A 26245-nucleotide genomic window follows, 5' to 3' on the forward strand; every position below is an offset into this window, starting at 1 on the left:
TATCAATATAAGCCTATGATTCTAGCATTTTACTCAATCATAAACCCTTTATTTTTACCAAAATAAGTGGAATTCTGCCTAAGGGAAGTAAAATACTACAGAAGTTTTACAAATTTTAAGTACTTCATTTTTACTATCTCCTGAGAAGTAATCAACAGAGGAACTCCTTGCTGCACCTGTGCATCATGTAGAATATTTTAGAACGTTAAATTAAATACCACCTTTGAACATAGTCTGCAAAAGTAAGAATTCTTTCTGAAGTGGTCAATGGCCACCTATTCTGAAACAAAGAATCCAGATGATCTGTTTGGGTATCAGGAAACACCAAGATTGAAACATGAAGCTAATTCATTTCGTAAGGGTTTTATCTGAAGGACAAAACCTTTTGTTACCTTTTGTTACCTCTAAAAAGACAAAAGTCTTGCAAATCAGAATGCATGAATATCTTAAGCACTGTACATAATAGGCAACATTTCAAAGGAGTGAACACTGGAAGGATTTCAGGAATACAAAACGAGTTTGTGCATTTCTAAAATTAACATTTACATTTAGGAGAAAATTAGATTTTATAGTTTATGTGAAGCATTTATGTTTTGACCACAAAGACAGCAAAATTAGAAGTTAGTATGAGACATTTAACTTGAAGAGCATAATTAACTAAAATGTTAAATATATTATTTTACCACAGTTTCAAGCTATAAATCAATTAAAGCCTTAATTGCATTAATTTTGGTTTGTTTTATTTCACTTGCTGAAGGCTTTTTGGTAGCAAAGGCTCCTGCTGCAAGTTCCCTCTTCTTGTTCTGAATTTTCAGCATATTTTCTTCCACTGAATCCTTCACAATGAACTGAAATACAAAAAAAAAAAAAAAAGCCACATTGAAATGTTGGGAGTTTTTTTTGTTTTGTTTTGTTTTTTAATTAGAAGTTTAGGATGAGACATTTACATACTTCAGGGGAAAAAAATAGCTGAGTAAGCCTAAAGCACAGTTACATTTTTGTTATTACTTTGTGAAGCAAACACGAGGCGGAAGGGTTATGGAGTAGAGCTAGAGAAAAAGGTTTTGTATTTTAAACATACATGCCCCCCTTTTTTAACACTTACTGGAAGAATATTTATCTCTTACTTGCTACTTATACGAGAAGAGAACCAGTCTTCAATTTCCCAAGTAACATTTTTTGTGACCGGCTATTAATGAGACATACCAGCCGCTCTTCTGCAGCTGATCAAGCTGCTATGACAAAAGCATTCCACATACTTTAAAGACAATAAGCTAACAGCCAGGCCAGGCAACAGCAATACTACCCCATCTTATCACTCCAAACAGCTTACAACAGGGACAGCTGATTTCTAAAATTATTATTTCATGGGAAATAGCTTACATTTAATAAAATCTTACAATCAAAAGCCCACACTTCAAAAATCACATCAAAACTTTTAAGTTTACTGGTGAGACTATGATGTCACAATTCTTTTTAAAATAAAGTTTTTTTTGGAAAAAAACATATTTATTCATAACCAGAACACTGGTCCAACAGATTATCTCTCAGCTCACCTTAGTAATAACAACATTATGCTTCTGACCCAGCCTGTGACATCTGTCAAAACACTGGTCTTCTGCAGCAGGATTCCAAGCCTATCAATAGCAGTAATGAACAAGTTAAATAACCACTAGTCAAAATACATAGTAAGATGCTCATAGATTCACATGGAAGTTATCTGATGATGATGGAAGTACCACCATCTCTTGTACAAATACTGCTTGCAGGTTTATTAATTGCAACCTAATTTCTCACTTAAGAATCCCAATACAAAGAAAGCTTCGAGAACTTCTGGATATATATTCATAACAAGCAGGAACTTGTAAACAAGCAAATGCTTTAAAAACTAAGTTTGTCAGGAGTCTAGAAGACATCAAAACAATCTTGTTATCATTTTAATTATGAAATAAACACCATATATACTAACTGCTTCAGTACTCTTTTCCAAAATCTAAACCAGCTGAACACAGGCAGTTAATTTATCAGTAGACTAAGTCTCCTTAATGTTAAAAAGGAAGGCCATGTATACTTCCACTAGTACTTGAAATAACCATCAAGGGAGTTAAAACAACACAAAATAATAGTGTAGCTGTTCCTACTTATGCTTAGGATATAACACTAAATATAACGATTTGGGAAATGCCAGGTCTGCTCTGCATTTTTCCAGCATGTTTTTTCTATTTAAAGGTGTAATACTACTCGTATTAAAAATAAACATATATTTAAATCTAGCTAAAATGTAATCATATTCTCCCTGTGATAAGCAAGTCTCATGCAATGGGCTCACCTTGCCATGTCACCCATGTAAGGAAAGTTATCTAGGAACTCTTCTTAACAACTCCTTTCTATAGAATGGGGGAAGAACAGCACTAGGCTTGCACAAAAAAGGTTATTTAGATTCTAAGAACCTTTGATGCCTAAACACACTTAAGACACTTAAGCCTAAGATAAAAGCCTAAGAAGTCTTGCTTCTCCAGTGTAAGATAGTGAGCAGAAGTACAACAGATGATGTATCTGTCACCACAAGATGAATATTCCTGGCTATGTATGGCAAACTGTTCCAATGCTAATCTGACTGTAGAAGAAGATGATGTCTTGAGGAAAGACCTAGCCCAATCATGCACGAGCACTTTCTATTCTATCTTTAGTGTAATCAAGCAGGAACAAAGTATACTACTCTCACTCTTCTCTCATCAGTCCAAAGGAAAACTGAATTGCAATACCTTTGTGCCTTTCTGCAGTATTTCGTACAAAGGATACTGTATTTTACATGGGAAAATACAAAGAAACTTGAGCCTCAGAGAAACTTGTATACTTGTGATACTCTCACACTAAAGGTTTGTATTTCTTCCTAAAGGTGAGAATTCAGCAGATGCGATTATATTTAAACATATAACTGTAAAAAAGGTGGGGGTGTAGTCTGTGGTTGGGTAAATGTTACTCCCCTGCACTGTGCTATAACACCTCTCAGCAGACCTCTAAGCTACAGTTCTACAACAAATCCACAGAATCAGTAGAAAAACTGTTTTTTTCCACTGGCTCCAGAGGTATTTCTGCTTCTTAAATCCTATTATTGCTGCTCATTCAAGGAATGCATGACCGCATTTCATTCAGCACTGAACATTCAAACATGAGATCATAAAGATCATGTGGTCCCACTGCCTCTTCATCGAAGTAGTCAACCACTGCCACTTGGGGTGGCTACCATTTTAAGATGGTTACCAGCAGGATAAGTTGTTGTTCAATGGTATAGGTGTATAAAGGCTGCAATTATATTTGGTTGTGGTTTGTGAGATACAACTATATACTGTCGATGACTCAGTGTTAACAATGCTTAGCTTATTTTCTTACAGCTGCTTGCCGGAAGACAGTGTATGCATAGCACCTTGGTATCTTCACAGAAAACTGAAATTCTTTTGGACTTCCCATAAGTTTTCTTCTTCAGAGAATTGCTAAAAAAACCCAACAAACAGCTGGACTAGATGGTGGTGTGGTGCTGTATGTCCCTTCCAATTGAACTATTCAATATAACACATACAAAAACAGTACTTATGAAGATGTACCACAATTCATAAGAAACCTTTTCCAAGGCAACTGCTCCATATTCTCGCTCATATTTAATTCCTTTAGTTTATTAAGTAAATAGTTTTTGTCTTCATGATGTTGTCACCACTAACCTGATGTCTAGTACTTTTTCTTTATTTCTGGTATAACCAGATGCCCAAGTCCAAAGTTACACTATTACTTTAATTTACTTTGGTTTTGTTTTCAAGTGCACAAACTGCAGAATTCGTCTCAGTTTCCAACTGCCACAAAACCAGGACATCAGAGAGAGGAGTATAGAGTGAATGGGGAAATTCAGTTTTGTACAATGACACAAAAAGACAAACTAATTTAAGAACATCATTTTGCTATCAATAAATGTAATTTACACTTTTATTCTTTACAAATGATTTTGCATTCCCAAGTGCTTTAATGAAAGGAAAAAATATCACAAATTTAGGTATTACCATCTTTCACAGTCTCCTACAACTACAAAAAAAGTAACCTCAGACTAATGCCTGTATTTTTAAAATAAATTCACAAAAATAACAGAAGAGACTAGAGCAGAGAAGCACTACATTGTAACACAGGAAAAAAAATTCACTGTTCCTGAATTTTCACTTTATGGCTTTTGAAGCTATTAAACAGAACAAACAGAAAAACACATTCATAAGTATCAGAAAGAAAGAGAAGGAAATAATGAAGGAACAGATATCAAACGCTACACTGTGTCACTGCACTTCGTTAACAATATTTTTTTTATTCACAGTAAATAATAGCACAAAAAATTGTGTTAGAATAAAAACATGCTAGGGAAACAAATTAAGTAAACCCCTATTTGCCCTTTAACAGGTACTCATCAGTGTCATTGCTTCTCAGAGGGGCTTTCCTTGTACCTCCTAGGAAAACACCAGAAGGACATTCACCTAGATGTAAGCCAGATCATTACGAACAACCTATTACTCACGGGATCCATTAAAAACACTCGGGAAGCTGCTGTCAGATTTAATCCAACTCCACCTGCTTTCAGAGACAAAAGCATTACAGTTGGGGATCCTGCTTGGCTGCTTTGGAAACACTGAATTGCTTCTACTCTTTTCTTCTGTGCCATTGACCCATCCAAACGAGTAAAGGCAAAACCTGATTCTCTGAAGAGAAAGTAAAAATGTTCAATTTACCAATCCATTTTCTGTAATAACAGGAAATGAATACATTAAAATCCCAACCTCTATATTGAAATAATTTTGAGAAATTTTCTAAAACACTGTAGAAACATGTTTATTAAAAATGACAGTCATTCTACTTACTTCAAGGGATTTTCTATCAGTGACAGGAAAGTTGTAAACTGAGAAACAACCAGACATTTAGCGGTTGGATCATCCCTCCGTAGTTCTATCAAAGCATGCATGAGAGCATTTATCTGAAATCAAATAAAGACTTATGCAGCTTATTCTGACTTGATTAGATCCTACTCCTATAGGTGCTTTGATGGGTTCACATCAACTGAGAAATCACTGTTCTGCAATATCTTTTAAATGAATTAATCTTAAATTCTGTGGGTAGGGTTTCTTTCAGCTTCCAAAGGAAACTAAGGGTTGAGCACTTTTAATGGTGATTGATGGTGCTTTGGGGAAGAGGATTCACAAACCAATTTTCCAGACATACTTCTCCCTGTCAGGGGTAGGTAAGGTCCAAAAAATAATAGTACTGGAATTCTGAAAAGTAAGGCTTAAGAAAGGCACAACCATGAGGCAAGTGTTCTTAGCAATACTCAAGAAGCAAGAAAGGCTTCCCCCAGGAATATTCAGGCAAGTAAGTTACGCAAGACCCTTAGCTAGGTGTGACAGAGGATAAGGAGGCACCAGAAGCACTCTTGAGACCAACATGAGAACATAAAGAACAAGGAATTGGATCTGAGGCAAAAGAACATTGCCAGTTTTCTTGCGTAAGGTTTAGCTATGATGATATAAAGAACCACTAACTGAAGAAGGCAAGTAACTGCACCAGGTAAAAAATAAAAATTAATGAATAAATAAATTTATTCTAGAGCACAATGTCCTAAATTAGGTCTCAGGTCTCCACAGAAAAAATTTTAGGGAATAAATTTATAGCCAAGTTTTGAAAGTATAACAATTTCATTACAAACTAAAATTAAAAAAATTAAAGTTTTCAGAAAATCAACCTCAAAACAAATAGGTCAAAGTACAAGCAGGAAGATTTAATTTCTTGCAGTGATGCACAATGAAGGTGGGGCAAAAAACGTGACAGACCTTGAGCAACCGGTCTGCAAAGCAAAATCAGTATCTCGCTAGTTTATCTGACAAGTGTTATACTGAACATATGATGCCCAGTTAGTTTTGCCCTCTAGAGCAAAATACATATTCTTTAGACAAGTTTTAAGAAAAGATTTATTCAGATTTTTAGTTTCAAAAAGTAAATTAAGAGCTGAATAATTTCTGCTCTATAGTAGTTCTATACCCACAGAAACCTTCAGAAACAAAAGGCAAAGCAACAGCTCTTTTATCAAAAGTCTCACGTAATTAGTACACATCTCTGTAGAGCACAATGTCCGTCACCAAATTACAACTGGTGCTCCTTTTCTCGTTTCCTTGCTGCAAAGTTTGTGATGAGATTTTATTACATATTTTCTCCTGTGCTGACTAGACTGTGAAGACTTTCAAACAACAGTTATGCATATGTAAAGTATGTTCAGCATATTTACATAAATATTCTAGATAGTGCTCTACAAAACCATAACAAAAGCCAAATAAAACACAATGAAATGTACCTTTGAACTGGATATCCACTCCTGATCAGACTTCTTTTCATTACTGGAATCTATTTCCCCTTCTAGGGGACATTCCACCAAGTCCTCTGCTCGAAGCTGGCTCCTACAGAGAGGGCATTTGGCATTTGGCTACAAAAAAGCCCAAGTGACATTAGAAGAAACATATTACACCAAATTATTTAGTGTGCTAAAGATCACCTTTTAAAAGTACCTTTCAGGAAATTATTGGTGTTCATACATAAAAAATGTCCTCAAGGAGTCATTCTTGTTACACAACTGCTTTGTCGTTTCTGACACAACAATAGAAACATTTCTGAGAATGTTAGGTGACACAAATGCTACGTGTTTTAAAACCACTCATTCTTCCTTAGAAGTGGTTGTCTTTCTGACCATATTTTTACCTGAAATAAGCAGCTAAAGATTTAAAAGCAAATATTTGGGCTATGGGGAGAAGACTAAAGTATCAGAAAAATAAACCATTTTTCAAAGACAAGATCTTTCTTAGTTACAAACAATGACTTGTTACCCTTCTTCTTCAAAGCCTGCACAGAAATAATAGCAGTTTGATTAAATATGCTTTGTCAGGGCCAGACACGGGGTATCTTTTCTTTCTCCCCAACAGAGATGAGAAATGAGGCATTAATTTAACATCAAGGGGTTTTTTTCCTCTGAAGCGTACTTTAGATAAGGCAGAGTTTACAATTTATGCAATAGCACTTCCATGAGACTACACACAAAGTTTAACAAAGACTGTATGCACTATGCAAATACATGACTTTGCAAAGCAAAAATGACACACACGAAAAACTTTTGCCTAACAGCAACCTTTTAAAATTAGCTAACTCAGTTTATACAGCAATCTGGCCACAGAACCAAGCCATCTTTAAACAGGCTGCGAAGCACACGTCACAGAGCAAATGAATACTGGGGGCTGCTAATCTGGAATGAACCAGTTAAAGAGGCTGGCTGTCATAGTCTGCATACATGAATTTATTGCAGCAAGAAAGATAACCTTTGAAGAGACAAAATCTTAACACAAATGAACCTGAAGTAAGTTCCCAAAACGTAGTTACTACTGAACCATTCCCCATTTGTCAGCAACCCAAAAAATCCTCCAATAACAAGACAAAATTAATGAATTCTAATAAATCTAATAAATATGAAAATAAATCTGGAAAAAAAATCCTAACAGTGCTCACAGAGTTTTCAGTTTGTTATACACATCTTTCTGCATCCCTTCTCCAATTTAGTACTAATCAAAACCACCACAAAAACCCAAAATGCAGCTAAACAATGCCAATACAAATATGGAAGACTTGGAATGAAAGTATGTAAGAGTGAAAAAACTGTCTCGCTATCAACAACTACGGGAAAAAAACCAAAGTTTGAACGCATATCTAGAAAGATTTTTTTTTTTTTTTTTTTTTTTTACAGGAGTGCAGTTAATACACAGAGACATTATATATTAGATTTCTGTAGAAACTAATTTACACCTTTATTGGGACTTCTGAAGCTAACCTGAATGAAAGACTGAAATTATGGTGTTAACTCTCAAGCTGTTAACTCCCAAGAAAGTTTCTCCAATTTCAAGATATATTTTTAGGTCAACATCAGAAAGATAAAATGTTTTCCAAGTTTGTAACCAATGAAAAGCCAAACTTGTCACTCAGCAGTTTTCAGCTGACAGCTTCACATCCTATGCCTTGCTGATGGCTTAATGTTCTCACTTGTATTAATAATGGAAACCACAGGCATCTTGCCTGGAAGAATCCTGTTTGAATCCAAGCTGTTTTGTAGGAAGGGGTATGTTTTAAGTTGGTTTGCTCTGTTTTAAAGGTGGTAAGTACTTTCCCAAGTAGAGTTGCATAGTAACCAGTCAGGCACAGGAACTACCCAATTGAGATGCAACACTAGCACAAATACTTATTGTCGAAACAGTGAATTCCCTAACTCTGGAATTTAGATGTCTGTCAGTGCTTTGGCTGGAAGCTGCAAAAACTTCTTTGGAAATTGATTTAAATTAGGAATTATTATGAACATAAGAAAAGCTTACTCACTGCTTTAGAAACTCATGACGGTTCAAAAGAGCAGAATCTACGCTTCACTACTGTGTAAGCAATCAATGGAACAGCGTGGGATTGGACAAAGACCCCTGTTCTGTAGATTCCAAGGTCCCTTCTAGGCAAAGCATAGTAAATAACTTGACTGTACAGTCAAGTAATACAGGTTCCATCACATCATAACCTGATTTATTTCTCTGCATGCCTAACTACACCTGAAGGCTAAGTAGGGGCACTAACTGTACTACAGACAAATCTCTGCACTGGAAAAAGGTTTCTTCTCTATTCTTTAGAGAACAATTTCACATCACTAGTTTCCCTCAAAATTCTCAGACACTTTCAACTGGGATACCTGCATCAGAACCTTGCATGTCTGGCAACAAAACAAAGTCAAACCACACGCCAGATAGATAACTCTTCCTAACTTTGTCCTGTTGGGTTGACTAATTATGCAGAAGCAGGGACTAATTTGTCCCCTGCCACCTCCTATAAAGAACACCACCTAGGTTTAGCGTGACACTTGCAGGTCTACTGTGGCTAAGTACAATTCCAGAAAGGAAGTGCCACAGCACTGGATACTGATGGTGAGATTGCCACACTATCAGATTGCCCTAGAAAGGAAAAGGCAAACAAGAAGAAAAAGTATAGCTTAGAAGCACAGAAGAAAAAGACATACTATGTTTTTCAAAAAAGCAATCAGAAGACTTATGAACAAGCTTATTCCGGAGACAGTCCAGAGAAGGGCCATGAAGATGCCCTCTAGCAAGGCAGCTATTTCACAGCAGAAGGTTATCAACAGTCAACTTCCAATACACAACTTTGGTCTCTTTCAGGCACAACAAAATATACATACATGACATCACATCAAAGCAGTAAAGAGGCATCAAGCCATAAGGAGGAATACAAAGTAAAGTGAGAACTGGCAAAGATGTCTTTGAAAATACTGGTGAACCTTAAAACTGTTCATTTTGAAAGCCACTCTCAATAGTTTGACTTTAGGCCAACAGTTTTTATAACTCCACTGATAACTAGGTTTACACTGTTCATGTATGATTTAAAAGAACAATAGCTAGATGTCCTTCTGGTGATACCAGTTCATCACTTTCAAATAGCCATTATAATTAATTGCAACCATAGAACAACCAACCTGTTCACTTCTAATGACTTCAAAAATACATGGCCTACAAAACACATGCGCACAGCGTGTTATCACAGGAACAGTCAGCGATTCCAAGCAAACTGCGCATTCTTCATCTGAACCAGAGCTCAGAACCAACTTCATTTTACTCACTAACATCTCGTGCAGTTCTTCAGGAGTTTTATTATCTGCAAGTATAAAAAGATACTTAGAAACAGAGATTTCTATAAGGGAAACACTCTGAGGTGGCACATATCTAACAGTTCTATTAATCAAAATGCAACTAGGACAGTTTATACACTATGAGGATATAGGCTACAAGGTATAAAACCAGAAACTGGCCAATACTACAGAAAATTCCAACCTACTATTTCAAAACACATTAAGAGTAATCTTACTTGGAAAAATGGTAATTAGAATTCTAAGAACCTCGACTGCATGTTCAGTCATAAGTACGTGTACAATACAATGCCTAATGGGAACAAGCAATTTTCACATGGCAGCTGTTTAGGTAGTAACAGTGCTACAGAGTTGACATAACTTATGGTTAAGATTGCTTTATTTTATTTTTTTAAGAAATTCAAATCATACTAGTTACTAATTAACTTCTAAATAATTGTTGAACAATTATCCAGTCACCTCTCCACCCTGTATTTTTCAGGAAAATAGATTACAACCTTCTAAACAAGATTCTGACCATATCTCATGGTCTTTTGGTTTCCTGAAAAAAACACGCCTATAACCAATGGCATCTCAAAATAGGATCTTTCAAAACATCAAATTTGAGAATTCTCAGATTTAGAGTATTTTAAACAGACTATACTTTCTTCTGAAAGAAATGCATATAGTTTTTAACACTATGCAGCTGTACAGTTCTGGCTTGTCAAAAGTTAAATTTCATTCTTTTACCCTTCCTTACAGCCATAACAAAGTCAGTTTCCTATTCTGCTGAAGAGGCAATGGTTCTGCTGACAGAGCTACCAATCTACAAGCCATTTCCAAAAGCTCCTCTACATCTCCTCTCCTGAGACAAAGAAAAAAATTTATTGTAAAAGCACTTCTGTAAATTATTACAACAGATACACTGCTATTTAACAAGCCTTGTGCGTTTTGGCTCTGTAGAGGTCCTCTTTGTTCATATCTGAGTATGTCCTAGGGTATCCACTTCTCAAACATATGGTACGAAAAAAATAAAGGTAACAAAGCTAGAAGTTCAAAAATGCAAGCTGAAAAGAGGAAGGCTGAAGCTAGAAAGCTTGGAAAACACACAAACGTGTTTCTGTTCTTGAATACAAAGTGCATGTCCTGTTTTTAGAGACACAGTGACCAAAAGCATTCACTCACCAGCTGAAAAACTAGACGAAGACGTATTTATACAAAGACGAGGATGACAACAAAGCTGCCTCAATCTGAGGAGGACACCAAGGATGTCAGCATAGTGAGCTAGTACAGTCCCTTCACTGAAAAATCTGAACATAAATTTTATTGTTAGTGTGAAATGCTACAGCCTGAAGTAACAGATGGCAGCAAATGATGAAGTCTGTTACAATGATATTCTCATTTTTCACTTTCATATTTGAATATAATTTTGTCAAGTCCTCTTCTGTAACAAGGTACAAAAGGCTACCAGTAGCATGTTCTACTTAGAAGAAATACTAACACATGGTTGCAAAACTTTGAAGGTCACTCTTTACATACCCAGTGTCCCTTTCTAATACATAGCTCTGCAATTGTCTCTACTTCACTCTTCAGAGCTGAACGGATGCTATACTAATTTGCAATTTTTAGCTTACAGCATACAAATTGATACACTTTGCTAGTAGAACTAACATAAAACTTCCAAAACATTAAGTTTGTGGTATCAAACTCCAACCTTCAGGATTAAGAAAGCCTTCTACTTACCTGCTAATAGCAGCTTTGCCCTCCTTCTTCACAGACTGATAGATTTGTCTCTCTTCCTCTGTGAGTGTAACATGTTGAATGAGTACTTTTCGTTCTGGTAACTCCAAAACACGCTTTCCTTTAACCTTACTTTTTTTGGTTCTTCTAAGGGTAATACTCCTAATCAGACACTGTAAACGCCTAAAAAAGATGTATATCAACAATATATATTAAGCAGCTGGGATTGGTTCATTTTCACTTTTGTTTTTCTAGTTTATTGCATAAATACATGTTCCGTACAAAAGTCAAGATCAATAGTACAATATAATTAATCTGAAATATCAAATAATTTTAATAATTTAATATTAATTATAACTACAAAATGGAAATAAGGACTGATAACAAACACATTTCAATTTCAAGCGCAAAACACTAATTAGTCACACTGCCGAAGCACTGCTGGTTATACTCTTTCACAAACCCTTTGGGAACACGTCATACCCAAGTCCTCCTGGAGCTCCCATTGTGACTGGACGTTGAATTGTTCTGTGCCACCACTCTCGATCAGTAAAAGGTTTCAGCTTTAAGAAGGAAATAAGTGACCACAAATCCTTAACAGAATTCTGAATAGGAGTGCCTAAACAGAAAACAAAAGATTGTAACACCTCAAAGAAAGTAAAAAATACAAACTATTAATCAAAGTTCAGTGCTTTCTTCAAACCATACACCATGGATGAGGTCTCTCATAACTAGGCTGACATGTCATTAAGTATAATACATATGTTTTAATTGAATTATCACAAAACACTTAAATATATAAGTAAGAAAACTGCAGCTCTCTAGGAAGACTTGGATGTTCACTTTTCCATTTCAGCTTCACCAGCAGCAGTTACATCACAATATACTTTAAGTTACATTTAAGGATAATACACTTGCTTGGTCCCTCGCAGTTTTTAGGATGACTATTGCATTTCAAAAGCTACTGAGGTTTCAGTAAGTACATAAAAGTGTGAACTTCTAAACTTACATAACATGCCAGATCATAACTAGGTCCCTTTTTCCTTGCACTTCTATCAAACCTGTGTATCAAAAGTTATTTTAAAATCTGTCTAACTGAATAAAAACTGAAAAAAAACAAACAAAAAAACCCCAGCAAAACAAAAAACCCAACCCCCACACAAAACCAAGCAAACAAAATGAAAAAAAAAAAACCCAAACAACTAAAAGAAGACACACCTAAATCGCTGCTAAAACACAAGTTTAGAAACATTCCAAATGAATCTGAGGCAGACAAACATTAACCCAGACATCTTCCAGAAGTGGAAACATCAAGCAGAAAACACAGGATGGTGTTATACTAAGACAATCTACACTGCATTTCCTCTGGTGTCAAATATTTTACCTGTAAGTATCCATCTTCTGTGTCCATTCAGATTTAAGGCAGCTTTAGTTTGCTGAGCATTTGGATTCCGTATAGTGTGGCCCTCATCCAACACAATTCTCAGCCACGTGACTTTGTGTAGAGGGCTGTCACCTCTCATCTGAAACACAGTATTTTTTTTAATCTTTGACTCAAATTAAAATACTTTCTTGCAATTTGAATTAAGCAAGCTATTAATATAACAATTCTGTAACTAATATTGGAGAGTATTTATGTACACCTTATATATTTATCAGTACAGAAGAGCAAAACTAAGAATGAGGCATTCTTCCTTCTAGATTTAAGGATTCCTGGAAAATATTACCAGTCTTCTCGTACTTAGTATGAGGAATTAGCTACAGCAAAAATAGGTTCAGCTGGAAAAGAAAGGCTTCAAAGACACAGAGAAATGGTAAATTTATCAGAGAGCTAATGTTATATGTAAAGATGTAAATCTTCAGGCTTTTAAAAAGGCTGGAATTTCTATAAAAACATGACTTTACAAATACATCTCGTGCAATAAGCTACTTGGCTGCAGCAGCCTATGTCAACAAGAACTATGGAACTACATTTTTACATGCTCCTCTTCGAATTTAATAGGTAAAGGCAGAAACGGAACCTCACACCACCAAGATTTGTGAAGATTTACACACATTCTTTTCTATCCTTAAAAAGTGTCTTCCTTAAGTTATCATAATTGCAGCCAAATAGTTTTCTCTACAGATGCAATCAATTAAAAAACAAACAAAAAACCAAAAAAAAACCCCCCCCAAAAAAAAAAACAAACCACAAAACAACCCCTCTCTTGGTTATCACAGCAAACCAGTAAGAAAGTATGTAAAGCAAAACTATAATTATAACCTTTTGATTACCTGCCAGAATAGTACTTGAATATACTGCCATCATTAGCCCAAACACTAGAAATCCTGAACAGTAAGGGATCTTCAAAGAACACTTTTTCTTATTTACTTACTCCGTAATCAGTAGCCAAGATGTTGTATGTTGTCAGTACAATGTCTTGTTCTGAAAGAAATGATGGGTCTCTGCTACGGTCAGAACCGTAATAAATATAAATATTGACATGAAAATCTTGGTGAATGTGTTGTTCAAACTGGTCCTGAAAGAAGAGTTGCCAGAAGTCACTCAAAAGATACTTCGTTAACTACATGATTGTTAGAGTAATATTCTGTTAAAGTTGCCTTAGCTAAAAAACAGTTCCCCTAGCTCTGTGACATTCTACATCCACTTTATATAAACAAACGCCATTTGAATCTGGGTTTCTTTTTACCTCTCCCCCCAGGTGAAAAGAGAGACCAGAAGAAGTCACCTCAGTCATTAGTAATAGATACAGTATCACATTCTGGTAACTCTAGCTCTACTTTTTGCACAGTATTAATTCACATCCTGATGGTATACGCACTTCAAAACCTGCTGTTCCTTCCAACCTATAATGGAAGAGCTTTAATGTTTCTTCTTCACTTTCTACCTTCATCATCTCTTTGTTCATTCTTTCATAACCTTACTGGGTTAATGAACTACATTTTAACATAAATAACACCACAGTTGTTGAAGTATTCATTTTAACACCAGTGTTTACATATTCCCTACATTTGTGCTGTGAAGCACTCAACATACACTGATCTTGACAGCCAATAAAAAAAAACCAAACAAAAAATTTTAACTTTTGAAGCACTAGAATCTCGTTTTCTTTTTAAATACTGATTTGGTTTTGAATTGATAAAAAGAGTATTTATTAATTTATTTTACATGATCTGATGTTTCCCAATTATATTATTTTAGTGTTTTACCTACAATCTTAGATTAACTTCTTTCATTTTCTTACTAATGTTCTAAACACAGACAGCAAAAGCTTCCAGATAAAACACAACTTGAAAGTTAAAGAGATCCCCTTAGTATTTGTATTCAAATATCATGAAAACAAAACAAAAATTAACCAATGCGGAGACAGAACTAGAAGAGTCCTTCAGCCTGTTCGCCCTAGCAGACCTACTCCCACAGATCATGAACAGGGTGCCAATAACACCTCTAGTTAATGTCACATGCATTATCAATAAAGTACAATTGTATTTTATTCTGAGAATGCAAGAAGAAGGACCTGTCTCTTTCACCTTCTTCATCTGGTTTAAGGAGTTAAATCACCCAAGTTCCACAAGTGCCAAAGTGAATCTGCCTAGTCAAAAGCAGGAAAGGGAAAGTGAGCTCACTACTCATGGAACAGCACTCTCATTACAATACTATTCCAGTTTCAAAAATTTCTATCAAATAAACCTCCCTCATGAAAGCAGCTGTTTCATAAAAAAGGAAAACCATGATTTTTACTTGCATGAGACACTATAGGGAATACTGTTTCTACTGCATCATAATCAACACACATCACATATACACATTTAGAAAGCTCAGCACTTACAATCCAGTTGCTTAAGACAGACAGTGGACATACAATCAGCGTTGCTCTGGGGCCATCAGCAGAATATTTCTTCTCAACGGACTGAATGCTAGTGATACCTAAGAAAACAGAAGTCCTATGTAGTGGCGTAACAGTTCACTTCAAAGCAAAGTAGAAGTTAAAAAAACTTATGGTTCTCTGAAAGTCCTTTCTAAATTTCTTCACCTGCAGCACCAAAGCTATTTACAAAGACATCTATTAAGTCACATATGCATAATACTTATGCCTAAAAAAAAGTCAGAAAATAGTATTATTTTTATTCCTTCATTACCTTTCCTCTTTGTTCGTCTTTTTAAAGAAGTAGATGAAGGTAGAAGAACAGATGCAAAGCCTGGATCTTCTTGGAGAACACAGGAAGCTGCTTCAAAAAGCCCAACACACAGAGATTTTTCACACCATGCAGATCATACATGTGCATTTATTTTTATGACACATTTCATCAAGCCCGTTAACCACATTACTTCTCCTTTCCTATGCAGTAATGTAGAATATCACAAGTTGGAAGGTACCATAAGGATCATCAAGTCCAACTCCCTGCTCCTTGAGGACTACCTAAAACTAAATTATATGGCTAAGAGCATCATCCACATATACCTTGAAGTCTGAGAGGCATATGTGCAGAAATATAGTATTTTATACATCTGTTTCAGGTTATGAGTCTTCAGAGGAATGCAGTTTACCAGTTGCTTACCTTAGCATACGTTTCCCTCAGTATTTTAACCCTAAACTTGACTGCTTACTCCAGAGTGCCATTAGCCCCTTTTTTTTTCATGTAAGATATTTAGTTCAACAAATGACGTGTTCTTGACTCTTCAAGACCACTCTTAAGGTATTTACCACAAAAAAACAACTTAATTTTTTAAATTTGTTTTTCCAACCCTAGTGCCCTGACAACAGGTCTATGTCAAACTATAGAAGTCAATAATTCGTGTTTTTCACCATCTGTTTTACCCTGCTTATAGCTTGTTATACCTCCTCTCCTTTAGCTAAGGAAACAGACTGCAACACTTGAAACTAGAATGCTGCTTTCCTTTTCAGCAATGTGTAAAATTTTCTGCTTAAAAGTTCTGGTTGAGCAAAACACAAAAAACAAAGCACAAAACCCCCCAAGTTTAGTTAATTCCTTTTCTGGTTAATTAGAAATCCTTTTCGGGTAGGCTTCAGGAAGACAGACATGAGGTGTCACAGTAACCAACTAACAAAAAGAAAATTCCTTGCAACTTACTTTTGGTTTGTTGCAGTATCAATTCTTCAGACTCTCCCAAGTCACTGCGTCCTGAATATCTGGGTTTCTTGGCTTTATCACTAAGGTATCATCATTAAGATAGGAGAAAAAAAGAGAAAGAAAAAAACCCCACAACTCTACTACTGCTTGAATTTACATATTAGATCTCAAAAGAATTAAGCAAATGAACTTGGTATGACAAACAAGATACCACTATGATTTGAGAATTCACCGATTATAAGGATTTGAAAAAAGAAAGCACAGAACACAGAGCTGCAGGGTGAATGATGCTCATAAAACTTGGTACAGATTATCACTGAAGTTCACAGCAATTATAAGAGGCTAGTGTGCTGGGAAAGCTCAAACATGTTAGTAAGCTTCACAACTTCATCAGCTTAAAGCTGTTCCTGACAGAAGCATGCCTGCAAAGTATTTCTGAAACACTTAAAAACTCAGCTGATACTAGAAGAAAAATTTACTTCACAGAATGTTTTTTAGCATGCAACACACTGATATTAGACACCCTTACTAGTGGAGACATGCAAGCAAGCAGTCCCACAAACCACGTTGAATGAGTAAATGCTTTTTTAATACATTTCAAAGTGCAACACAGATACAGAACACTTATGATAAATGTAAGCAGAACTACAGCATACTGAAAGGTGAGGAGAAAGCAGGAACACATTTTAGGCTAAGGTTAGTAATAACCACGTATCACTTTATGTTTACTCAAAATCTATGCATCGAACCAATAAGAAGATTATTCTAATCATCTACCTTTTTGGAAGACAATTTGAGTATTTCAGCAGAGTAGTTTCCAACTTTTTTATGCTAGAAACACCAGGGTCCATCACGTTGCTAGAGTCTTCATAAAGAAAATGGTATTTATGAAAAATATACAGTCTTAAGCTCAATTATCAAACCAACGTTAGCATAAAACAACTCAATCAAGAACAAGTGTGAACTTCCTTTAAAACAACCTTAGTTCTGCATGGGACAAGTGCTACTGATACTGTGATCAAAAATGAAAAATAAAAATACTCTTTAAACAATCCTACATATTTATGAAGTCCTAACGTATGTACGGTGTTTGCAAGTGGTCAAAAACAAACCGCCAAGTAAAAAGGAAAAACACAAATGTAAGCATTGCACTGTTAACAGTTAAGTTCTTTATAGAAGTCTTAAAAAATGCTAAATGACTTCATTAATTAATAACAATCATTAACTAGTAAGGTTTCACCTTACTAATTTCTACATTGCTTAAAGCTAAACGAAAAATGGCAACATCAAAAGAAAAAATGTGGTAACATCACAGATGCCTGAGTGAGGCGTTAGGGGAGTCACAAGGGGAGTTGTTTTGGTTTGGGGGTTTTGGTGGGGTTTTTTTTGTTTTCTTAAGGTCTTCATCAGCTAGTGAACAAAACATCACCTCTGCACTCTGTAGATCAGAAACAAATGCAAAAAAGAAAATACATCAGGACAGAGTTGCTATCAAAACTGAAGGCACTGGTGCTTGCAGAGTTTTGGTGTAACTCAGGTAAGTGAATTCATGCTTGATTCCAGATTTAAACTTTAATACAGATTTAATACAATCCTGAAGATGGCAAAATTTGCAAAGACTCAACAAATAGATATCAATTTAATGTATAACAGAATGAGAAATGTGAGGCAAGGGGTAATAAGGGTTTGAAATATGTTATCACTTTTTTTCATATTAAATAATAGTAGAAACAAGCTCTCCCCTCACTGCTGTAAACAGTAACTCATTAAAATGGTTGATGTTCTGGAACAAAAAAAAAAAAATTTGGATGCTATTAGGTTTTTCAACTTTGGTAAAGGTTCTATTTTTCCTGAGGACAGTCAATATAGACCTCATGAAAGTTTGCTTTTCCTCCTTTCCAGAGTACTGATAAAAATAACTTTCACGAGAGGCATTTTATACTAATGTGTTCTCTTCTTATCAAGTCTCTTTCATTTATCCTACTTTTACATCTCTTTACTGTGAGAGTGGTGAAGCACTGGAACAGGCTGCCCAAGGAAGTTGTGAATGCTCAACCCCTGGCAGTGTTCAAGGCCAGGTTGGATGGGGCTTTGAGCAACCTGGTCTAGTGAAAGGTTTTCCTGGCCACAGCAGTGGGGTTGGAACTAGATGAGGTTAAGGTCCTTTCCAACCCTGATCGTTCTATGATCCTTGTGCTATCAGTTAGACTATCTGTATTAAAATTCCTGCACAGGATAGTGAGGAAGAGGTACTGCAAGAAAACTTCAAACCCCATACATTTCTTTCATCATTTTCAAGAGCGTGAGGAGTTACAAAACTTACTAACAGCAAGTATAATTTTTCATATACATCTGTATAGTCTCCTGATACAACCTGAAAGCTACAGGTGTGACAAAATCCTTCTAAATACTTGTCATTCACTCATTACTTAAAAATATATTTAAAAAAAAAAAAAAAAGGCAGTAGCTTAATACAGAACCTAATTGCAATTATCTACTAATTCTTAAACAAACAAGGTTTTAACAGATGCATAAGTGCTCCTGTTTCATCTACAAGGAAGGGAAAAGGAAAGCAAAAGGAACCCAGAATCCACTTCTGGAATGTGATAACTTTCCTGGCAGGGTTTGACTTTCTCACAAGGCACTCATCTTTTCATATGTCAACTGAAACATTTTTAAAGGTATGTTTTAAATACCTCTCCAAGATAATTAGTTTGTCGAGAGTTTGTGAAGACTAGCACTGACCACAGACTAAGAGTACTCCAGATCATAACATATATTATCATGCAAATATTACTGGACTTCTCATAGTTTGCTATCACCTTTACATAGTCTGCGTCCAACGCTGTTCATGCTGTTAGTACCAGATTCCTATTGAGGAATGGAAACTTTTATTCTTTAATGTAGCAACTGGAAAAAATGTCAATAGCGTTATTACACTAATCTGACCAGTGATTAATTACTGCTGTGAATCATGAAAGACTGCTCAGTGGCAAGTCAGTCACTTAAAGGTGCTGATAAAGCTTTATTTATACAAAACACAACTCTCAGCATTAATACTGTCAGAGAATATTGCATAATAAAGACCTAATCCTAGCCTTTCGTTTATTTCATAGTCTTCAAAATCATGTCATAATAGAACGAAAAAGCACTTGAACTGCACTACCTAAGAGTTTGCACATTGGTGTTAGTCACTACTTACTGTAGTTTCCTCTCCTCACTTCAAGTGTTTGGCAAAAATATAAGCCAAGATATATATATTATTTATCTGCTTTACACCAAGGCTCTCTGCTTGATATTTTGGTTGTTTCAGGCATCTCATTGAAACCACACAGGAACTACACATGCATACCCCCAGAAAAAAACACCACCTCTATCTGTGCAGTCACAACTTACCTTTTAGCAAATTTATAAGAAATTTGAGAATTTATAAAACTTAACACTGAGAAGTGTTTATTCCTCCTTATTCTTCTCTCAAGGATACTTAAGCATATACTCCTAAGATAACACAGTCTACAGGTCAATTATACACTCTGAAGTACTCTAGCCTGCCTACCTTTAATTAATCTACCCTATTCTTCCTATTATTTAACATACTTCAATAACATTCATTTTCCACAAATCATATAAAAAAAAGTTGACCATACAGAAAGTTACTAGGCATAGATTTTTGTATTAACTATATCAACGCTTTCATCTCACCTCATAAAACTTATCACTTGGGATCTTTTGAACAGGAAGAGGCTTGCCATCTTGAAAATTTGTGAGAATCAATGCAATAGTAGTAAGTGTTTTACCCTGCATAACAGAAAAGAATGTCATATCTTCCACAGAATGAACCAAATGCCCAACCAATCAAGAAACACATGCACATATTCTGTATTTAAACTCCCCACCCCCCCAAACAAAAACCAAAACAAGCTTCGTAAATATTACCAGTCCCATATCATCAGCCAGTATTCCTCCAAGAACATTTTTAGGTCGCTTCTTTTCTGCAAAATTTGTAAGCGTATTGTAATAGAAGTTACTTCTCTCTTCCCAAAATGGTGGCAAATCATTACTGTTCTCACGTGAAACCATCCAAGCTAAAGCCTGCTTCTGATGGGGAAGCAAGAGTGTGGCAACAGCCTGCAAATTAGAGATGTACTATTCACATATTAAGTATGACATTTCATTTTTGGAACAAAAAAATTTTTATAAAGTCCTTTGTATTTACTAGTATTTTTTTTTCCAATTGAAGCATCTCCTGTGTCCAAACAAAGCTAAATATGCATCTAGATGCTTAAGTATTTATATTTTTACATAAAATGTTTTCTAGCTTAAGAAATACCTCTGCTCCTTCCAGTTCACAAGTTTTATCATCTTCCTTCAGCTCCTCAAACAATTTGTCAAATTCACTTTTAAGCTGCATAAACAAACACAAAAAATGCTATTAATTATTGCAATTAAAAATAATCTCACTAAATAATCAATGACTAGTAAATTAAAACTATTTGTCATATGGTAATCAGCATAGATAGGTCTACCACTTTAGACCTGATTTGCTGGAATATATTTGTTAGCTACTGCTACGTAAAAATGAAGTTCAGGTTTTTCCAAGACAGTCACACACCAATACAAGCAAGAGCTTGAGGAGGGATGGCTAAATATATTCGGATCTTTGTACAACACTCAGTAAAGTAACTACTTCACTCTAATTTGAAAGAGCAAACAAAAAGCAAAACCAAAAATAAATTACCACCCAACCCTTCACACATTACCCTGGGCCAATCTGAAGATAAAGCCTGGAAGTCTGATTTTATTTTCACTTGAGAACATACTTGTTATGTAGTAAAGTATTAGGACAGAGACACCACTCAACAATGTAAAAAAAAAGTTACTGAACAACTATAGCTTCCCAAAATCATATGGGACTCAAGGCTGTCACAGCTAAAATGTCTCCTCAAAGTATAAAAAAGTTCAAAAGTTCAAGATGACTTCAAACCAGATTGGTGGTTCACAAAAGGGGAGGGGGGGAAAGGGCAACAGACTTCCACTTCACAAGCACTGTTTTGTTAATGAAAAAATTAAAGACCCCCACTGTTTAAATTGCAACTTCCAGGTTTTTAAATATGAAATGCAAACCTGTTCAGGTGTCAACTGCACAGCAGCATGAACTGGAGCACTGTAACTTGGACCAGCTCTCCCAGAAATCCACTTTGTTGCAAAATCACACTCTGAACCTATGTGCCATTAAAAAGACAGTATTTTGAAACACAACGATATGATGACTTCCCAATGTCAGCCTTGACTGGCTCATGAGTAACAATGCCGATCAGACTGTGGGCTATAAGACACTATCTTTCACTTTCTGTTAGCCTCAACTTATCCTTTACTTTCACTGGGCCACAAAGAATTTCTACAAGGCTTAGTAAGACTCACAGGCAATGAGCTATGGTTGGGATTCTTCAAGATGGCAACCATATTTCTTAAAAATTATTGTGTTATGTGAAATTTGACTTGGTGACAGTATAACAACTGCTAATGCAAAATCCTTTTTTTTTACTACAAACTCCTTTTCAATTAACTATGTGCAATGCAACCTGTAAGATAAAACTGAACTCTTGCTATATGTAAAACAGATCTATCCCTCACCAAGCACTTATTTCTGCTCGCATCCTTATTCCTAACTACGACTGCTTCAACAAGGCTTAGTCCCAGGAGCACAGGTGCTTTCAGTGCAAGGCTGGCTCTGTAAAGCATCAGGTCCACTAAGCTCATTTGTTCAGAAACATCTCATCTCTATTTGCTCACACCTCACTAGTAGCATACATACCCTAGCACTCTTCTAAAAAGCAGTAGTGTTCCTGAGACCCTCCCTTTATGAAAGGGTCTGACCTGTTTCTTAAAAAAATGAAAGCCAAAACTATCTAGAGAAATTCAGGGAATCATTATGAATTTTTAAAGAATGTAAGGAATCAAGTATGTTTCTGAGGTTGCTCAACTTTCTCTCCAGTTGCTTATAAAAGTTAAGAAGTATACTTCTGTGTCCTATGAAGTTTGAAATCAATAGCTGCGGGGTCTGCATTATGCCCCAACTAAGTTAAAAAAATCATTTTGTGAATGACAACATAATGACAAGGATTAAGCCCTTAAACATTTCTTCCAGCCACTGGCAAATTCAATCTGAATATTTTAAAAGCAAAAAAGAGCAACGACCCAAACCCAAAACTTGCCTTTTAGAGGAGGAGCCAATTTAAATCCATGCCTTTTTAGCTGATCTAGCACTGCTTCTTTGTTTTCTTCTCTTCCCCAAAAGCTCATTTGTACAGGCATAGTAAAGGTATTTTTTGCTCCATAAGGGACAATCCTGATAAAATGCAAGGAAAAAAACCACAACAGTGATTTTTTAGTGTTTTTTATAAAAACCTTGTTATTTCTTCAGCAAGATGTTCCAGATAGGTGTTAGTTCTCATACTCCATGAACCTCTTCTACAAACCACCACATGCAGTTAATTTAAGAGTTCCACAACAATCACTAAGGAATTTGCTCTAATGTCTCTACATTTTATCATATACAGAAAAGAATGAACTGTACGCATGTAGTTCAACAGAACAATAAAGAGTCTGAAAACATGAAACTTTACTAAGTATTCCTCTGCTCTGCTCTCATGAAGGCCCACCTGGAGTACTGCATTCAGCTCTGGGGTCCCCAACATAAGACTAATGTTGACCTGTTGGAGCCAGTCCAGAGGCCACAAACATGATCAGAGGGCTGGAGCACCTCTCCTATGAAGACAGGCCGAACGAGCTGGCGTTGTTCAGCCTGGAGAAGAGAAGGCTCTGGGGAGCAGCATTCCAGTACCTAAAGGGGCCTACAAGAAATCTGGAGAGCGACTTTTGACAAGGGCCTATAGTGGCAGGACATGGGTGAACAGCTTCAAGCTGAAAGAGGGTAGATTGAGATTAGATATGAAGAAGTTCTTCACTGTGAGGGTGGTGAGACACTGGAACAGGTTGCCCAGAGAAGTTGTGGCTGCCCCATCCCTGGCAGATGAAGTTCAGCAGCCCCCCGGTTTTTCCTCTTACATGATGAGAAACCAAGCCAACTTGGTTTCCCAGCAGGCTCCATTGTGAAGCAAGTTAATACTGCCCGAAAATGCAAAGTATTTCCTACAAAGCTGAGCATTGTTTGAGCATGTGGTGAAGGGAAAGGGAGACCTTAGAATACCTAAAGGTGGCAGACGTGAAAGCTGGAGAAGGACTTTTTACAAAGGCATGTAATGATACGACAAGGGGGAATGACTTTAGACTGAAAGAGGGGAGATTTAGATTAGATATCAGGAAAAAATTCTTCCCTGTGAGGGTGCTGAGGCACTGGCACAGGTTGCCCATAGAAGTTGTGGCTGCCCCATCCATGGAAGTGTTCAAGGCCAGGTTGAATAGGGCTTTGAACAACCTGGTCTAGTGGAAAGTGTCCCCGCCCATAACAGTGGGTTGTAACTAGATGGCCTTTAAGGTTTCTTTCAACCCAAACCGTTCTGATTCTGTATTGTAAAGAGCTGCCATGTGAGTCAAAAGACATCTCTTACAGTTTTCAGAATTTTCTAGTGTAGCAACCAAAAATATTTGTATTATTCATAGAACCAAAAGCATAATCTTCACACTTACCCTTCAATTAATGCTAGTTTGTTGTCCATAATGCCTGACAATGCTGCTGCTAGTTCTTTTTTTATATGGCCTACCTGGTCTCCATTCACATTATTCACTTTCACTGCATTTTTATCATAAGGATTATTGGGTTCCCTCTGAAGTGCAACCATTTCATTGTTATTAACCTAACAAAGCAAAACAAGCACACACCAGAACACAGTAATTTAGTTGCACATTACTTGCAGAAACATCTAACACACATTGCCTTAAATATCATTAAGATTTAAGATTAATTTGGTATAGTATTCTGTTCAGTCAGCCAAGATAGCGCTTACTCAAAATACAAAACGCATTACAGAACAGCTACCTAGGAGTTAGCGGCAATTTCAAAAGTAATCCCAAGAGCAAGACCTTCCTTCACCTGCTAACACATTTTGTAAGGGAATAAACATCCCTTTCTGTCAGTGTCAACAGTTCAAAGACCTACCTTCTTGTTTTCAGTCACTTTCATTTGCCTTATGTGGATGAGCAGAGCTACCAAATACCTAAACCAGATTTGAGAGCTTGCTACTTAAACTACATTTTGAATCAGAATGTTTTATATTAAGTACTTCCTGTGAAGAATGTTGAAACAGCAAGCTAGAAGAAAATATCTATCGTAATTATACTTAGTCAAAAGTTCCAGAATTTTTTCAAATTTAAGGAAACGTATTTCTTTCTGAAGCTCACAACTTTTTCTTCTGCTTTATAATACATCATGCACTTACAATTCCTGTGTAGTACCGCAATCCAACAACACTTCCTCGCAAAGTTCCATATAAGACAGCTGAGTCTGTGTCCTCCTCTATTCCAGATGTGTCACTTACAGAGAAGTCTTCCAAACCAAGACTGGTGGAAAAGCCAGAAGACGAAAAACGGGAATAGTTTCTCTCTTCTCTGCAGATGTTATATTGAGAGCATCCTCTGGCAGAATCTCTGCAGAAAGACAAAGTGTGAAATATTTGACAATAACTTTAATAGCAATAACAATAGAGGAGTTATTTCCTTGTAATCTATTTTACCCCTTTATATAAGGCTACCTATAAACCCCAAGTTTTACAACTTTACTCAGGTAATTTTTACCTGGAAACATGGTTGGGGGAGAAATGTTTTGTATTAGAAGAAAAAGTCTACCATTTTTTCATCCCAAATAGATTAGCTTAAGCCAATTACACTGAAGCGCTTGCCAACTTAACTGACCAAACTATGGTATCTGTGCGTTCCACCCTACCTTCCCTCACAGGCTTATCTTTGTCAACAACATCGAGAATTCTCCAGATTTAGTTACATCCCTAATCATACCTGGCACAGTGAAATTTCCATGTATTTTCCTAACACATTTTTCTCACCTAAGAAAAAGATTAAAAAAACCCCAAACCTATTTGTAACTGTTTAACTCGGTGTGGCTTATAGCCACAAAAATTGAAATGCTAAAAAAACTCCACATATTTCATATTAAATATTTATTAAGCTCACTTTCACACCCTGACATGTATTATTGCTTTATAATAAACTTCAGAGATAATCAGCTGCTCTAACCTAAGCCAGGTAATTACACTATGTATTTCTAACACAAACTTCTGCTAGCCAGGCTTCCCTTCTGGTGACAAGATACACCTACTAGCTCACATTATTACAGATGAAGAGATGGAAAGATCTCAGCCTACACATTTAATGAGCGTTTGAGTGAAGACTGACATACTAACAACTGTTTTTAACAACAGTACTTTAACAATAAAATCTCAATATAAGTTTCAACTGACACATAACAACCATAACCGTTGGTGGATCACAAAACTACGCTTCTGTGTTGCTGGATTAATTTAAGAGTACTGCCAATTTAAATAATTAGATACCATGCACTAGCTATTCAGAGCTTGGCATAGCAAACTTCGGTTTCTTTTGCAAATGATATCTAAAGTTACTGTTCAATCGGCATTCTGTTTCCTCAAACACACTGTTTAAGAGGCTTTGCTCTGCGCTAACTGCAGACGAACCAGCAGGGGTTAA

General features: G+C 36.1%; 1 protein-coding gene across 1 annotated transcript; it reads right to left on the reverse strand.

The window, feature by feature from the left end:
- Positions 1-695: 695 nt before the first annotated feature.
- HLTF (helicase-like transcription factor) lies at positions 696-25171 on the reverse strand (the record flags this gene model as incomplete). Its single annotated transcript, XM_010014961.1, has 20 exons — positions 696-848; positions 1557-1637; positions 4553-4733; positions 4893-5005; positions 6374-6502; positions 9581-9759; positions 10916-11040; positions 11474-11653; positions 11954-12089; positions 12855-12993; positions 13846-13989; positions 15301-15398; positions 19387-19435; positions 20267-20362; positions 20501-20692; positions 20895-20969; positions 21689-21786; positions 22780-22913; positions 24215-24381; positions 24964-25171. Coding segments are annotated over 20 exons (2677 nt in total), but the record flags the coding sequence as incomplete, so codon positions are not given.
- Between the last annotated feature and the right edge of the window lie 1074 nt (positions 25172-26245).

The sequence above is a fragment of the Nestor notabilis genome, unplaced genomic scaffold (assembly GCF_000696875.1).
Source record: "Nestor notabilis isolate BGI_N333 unplaced genomic scaffold, ASM69687v1 scaffold6140, whole genome shotgun sequence".
NCBI lineage: Eukaryota > Metazoa > Chordata > Aves > Psittaciformes > Psittacidae > Nestor > Nestor notabilis.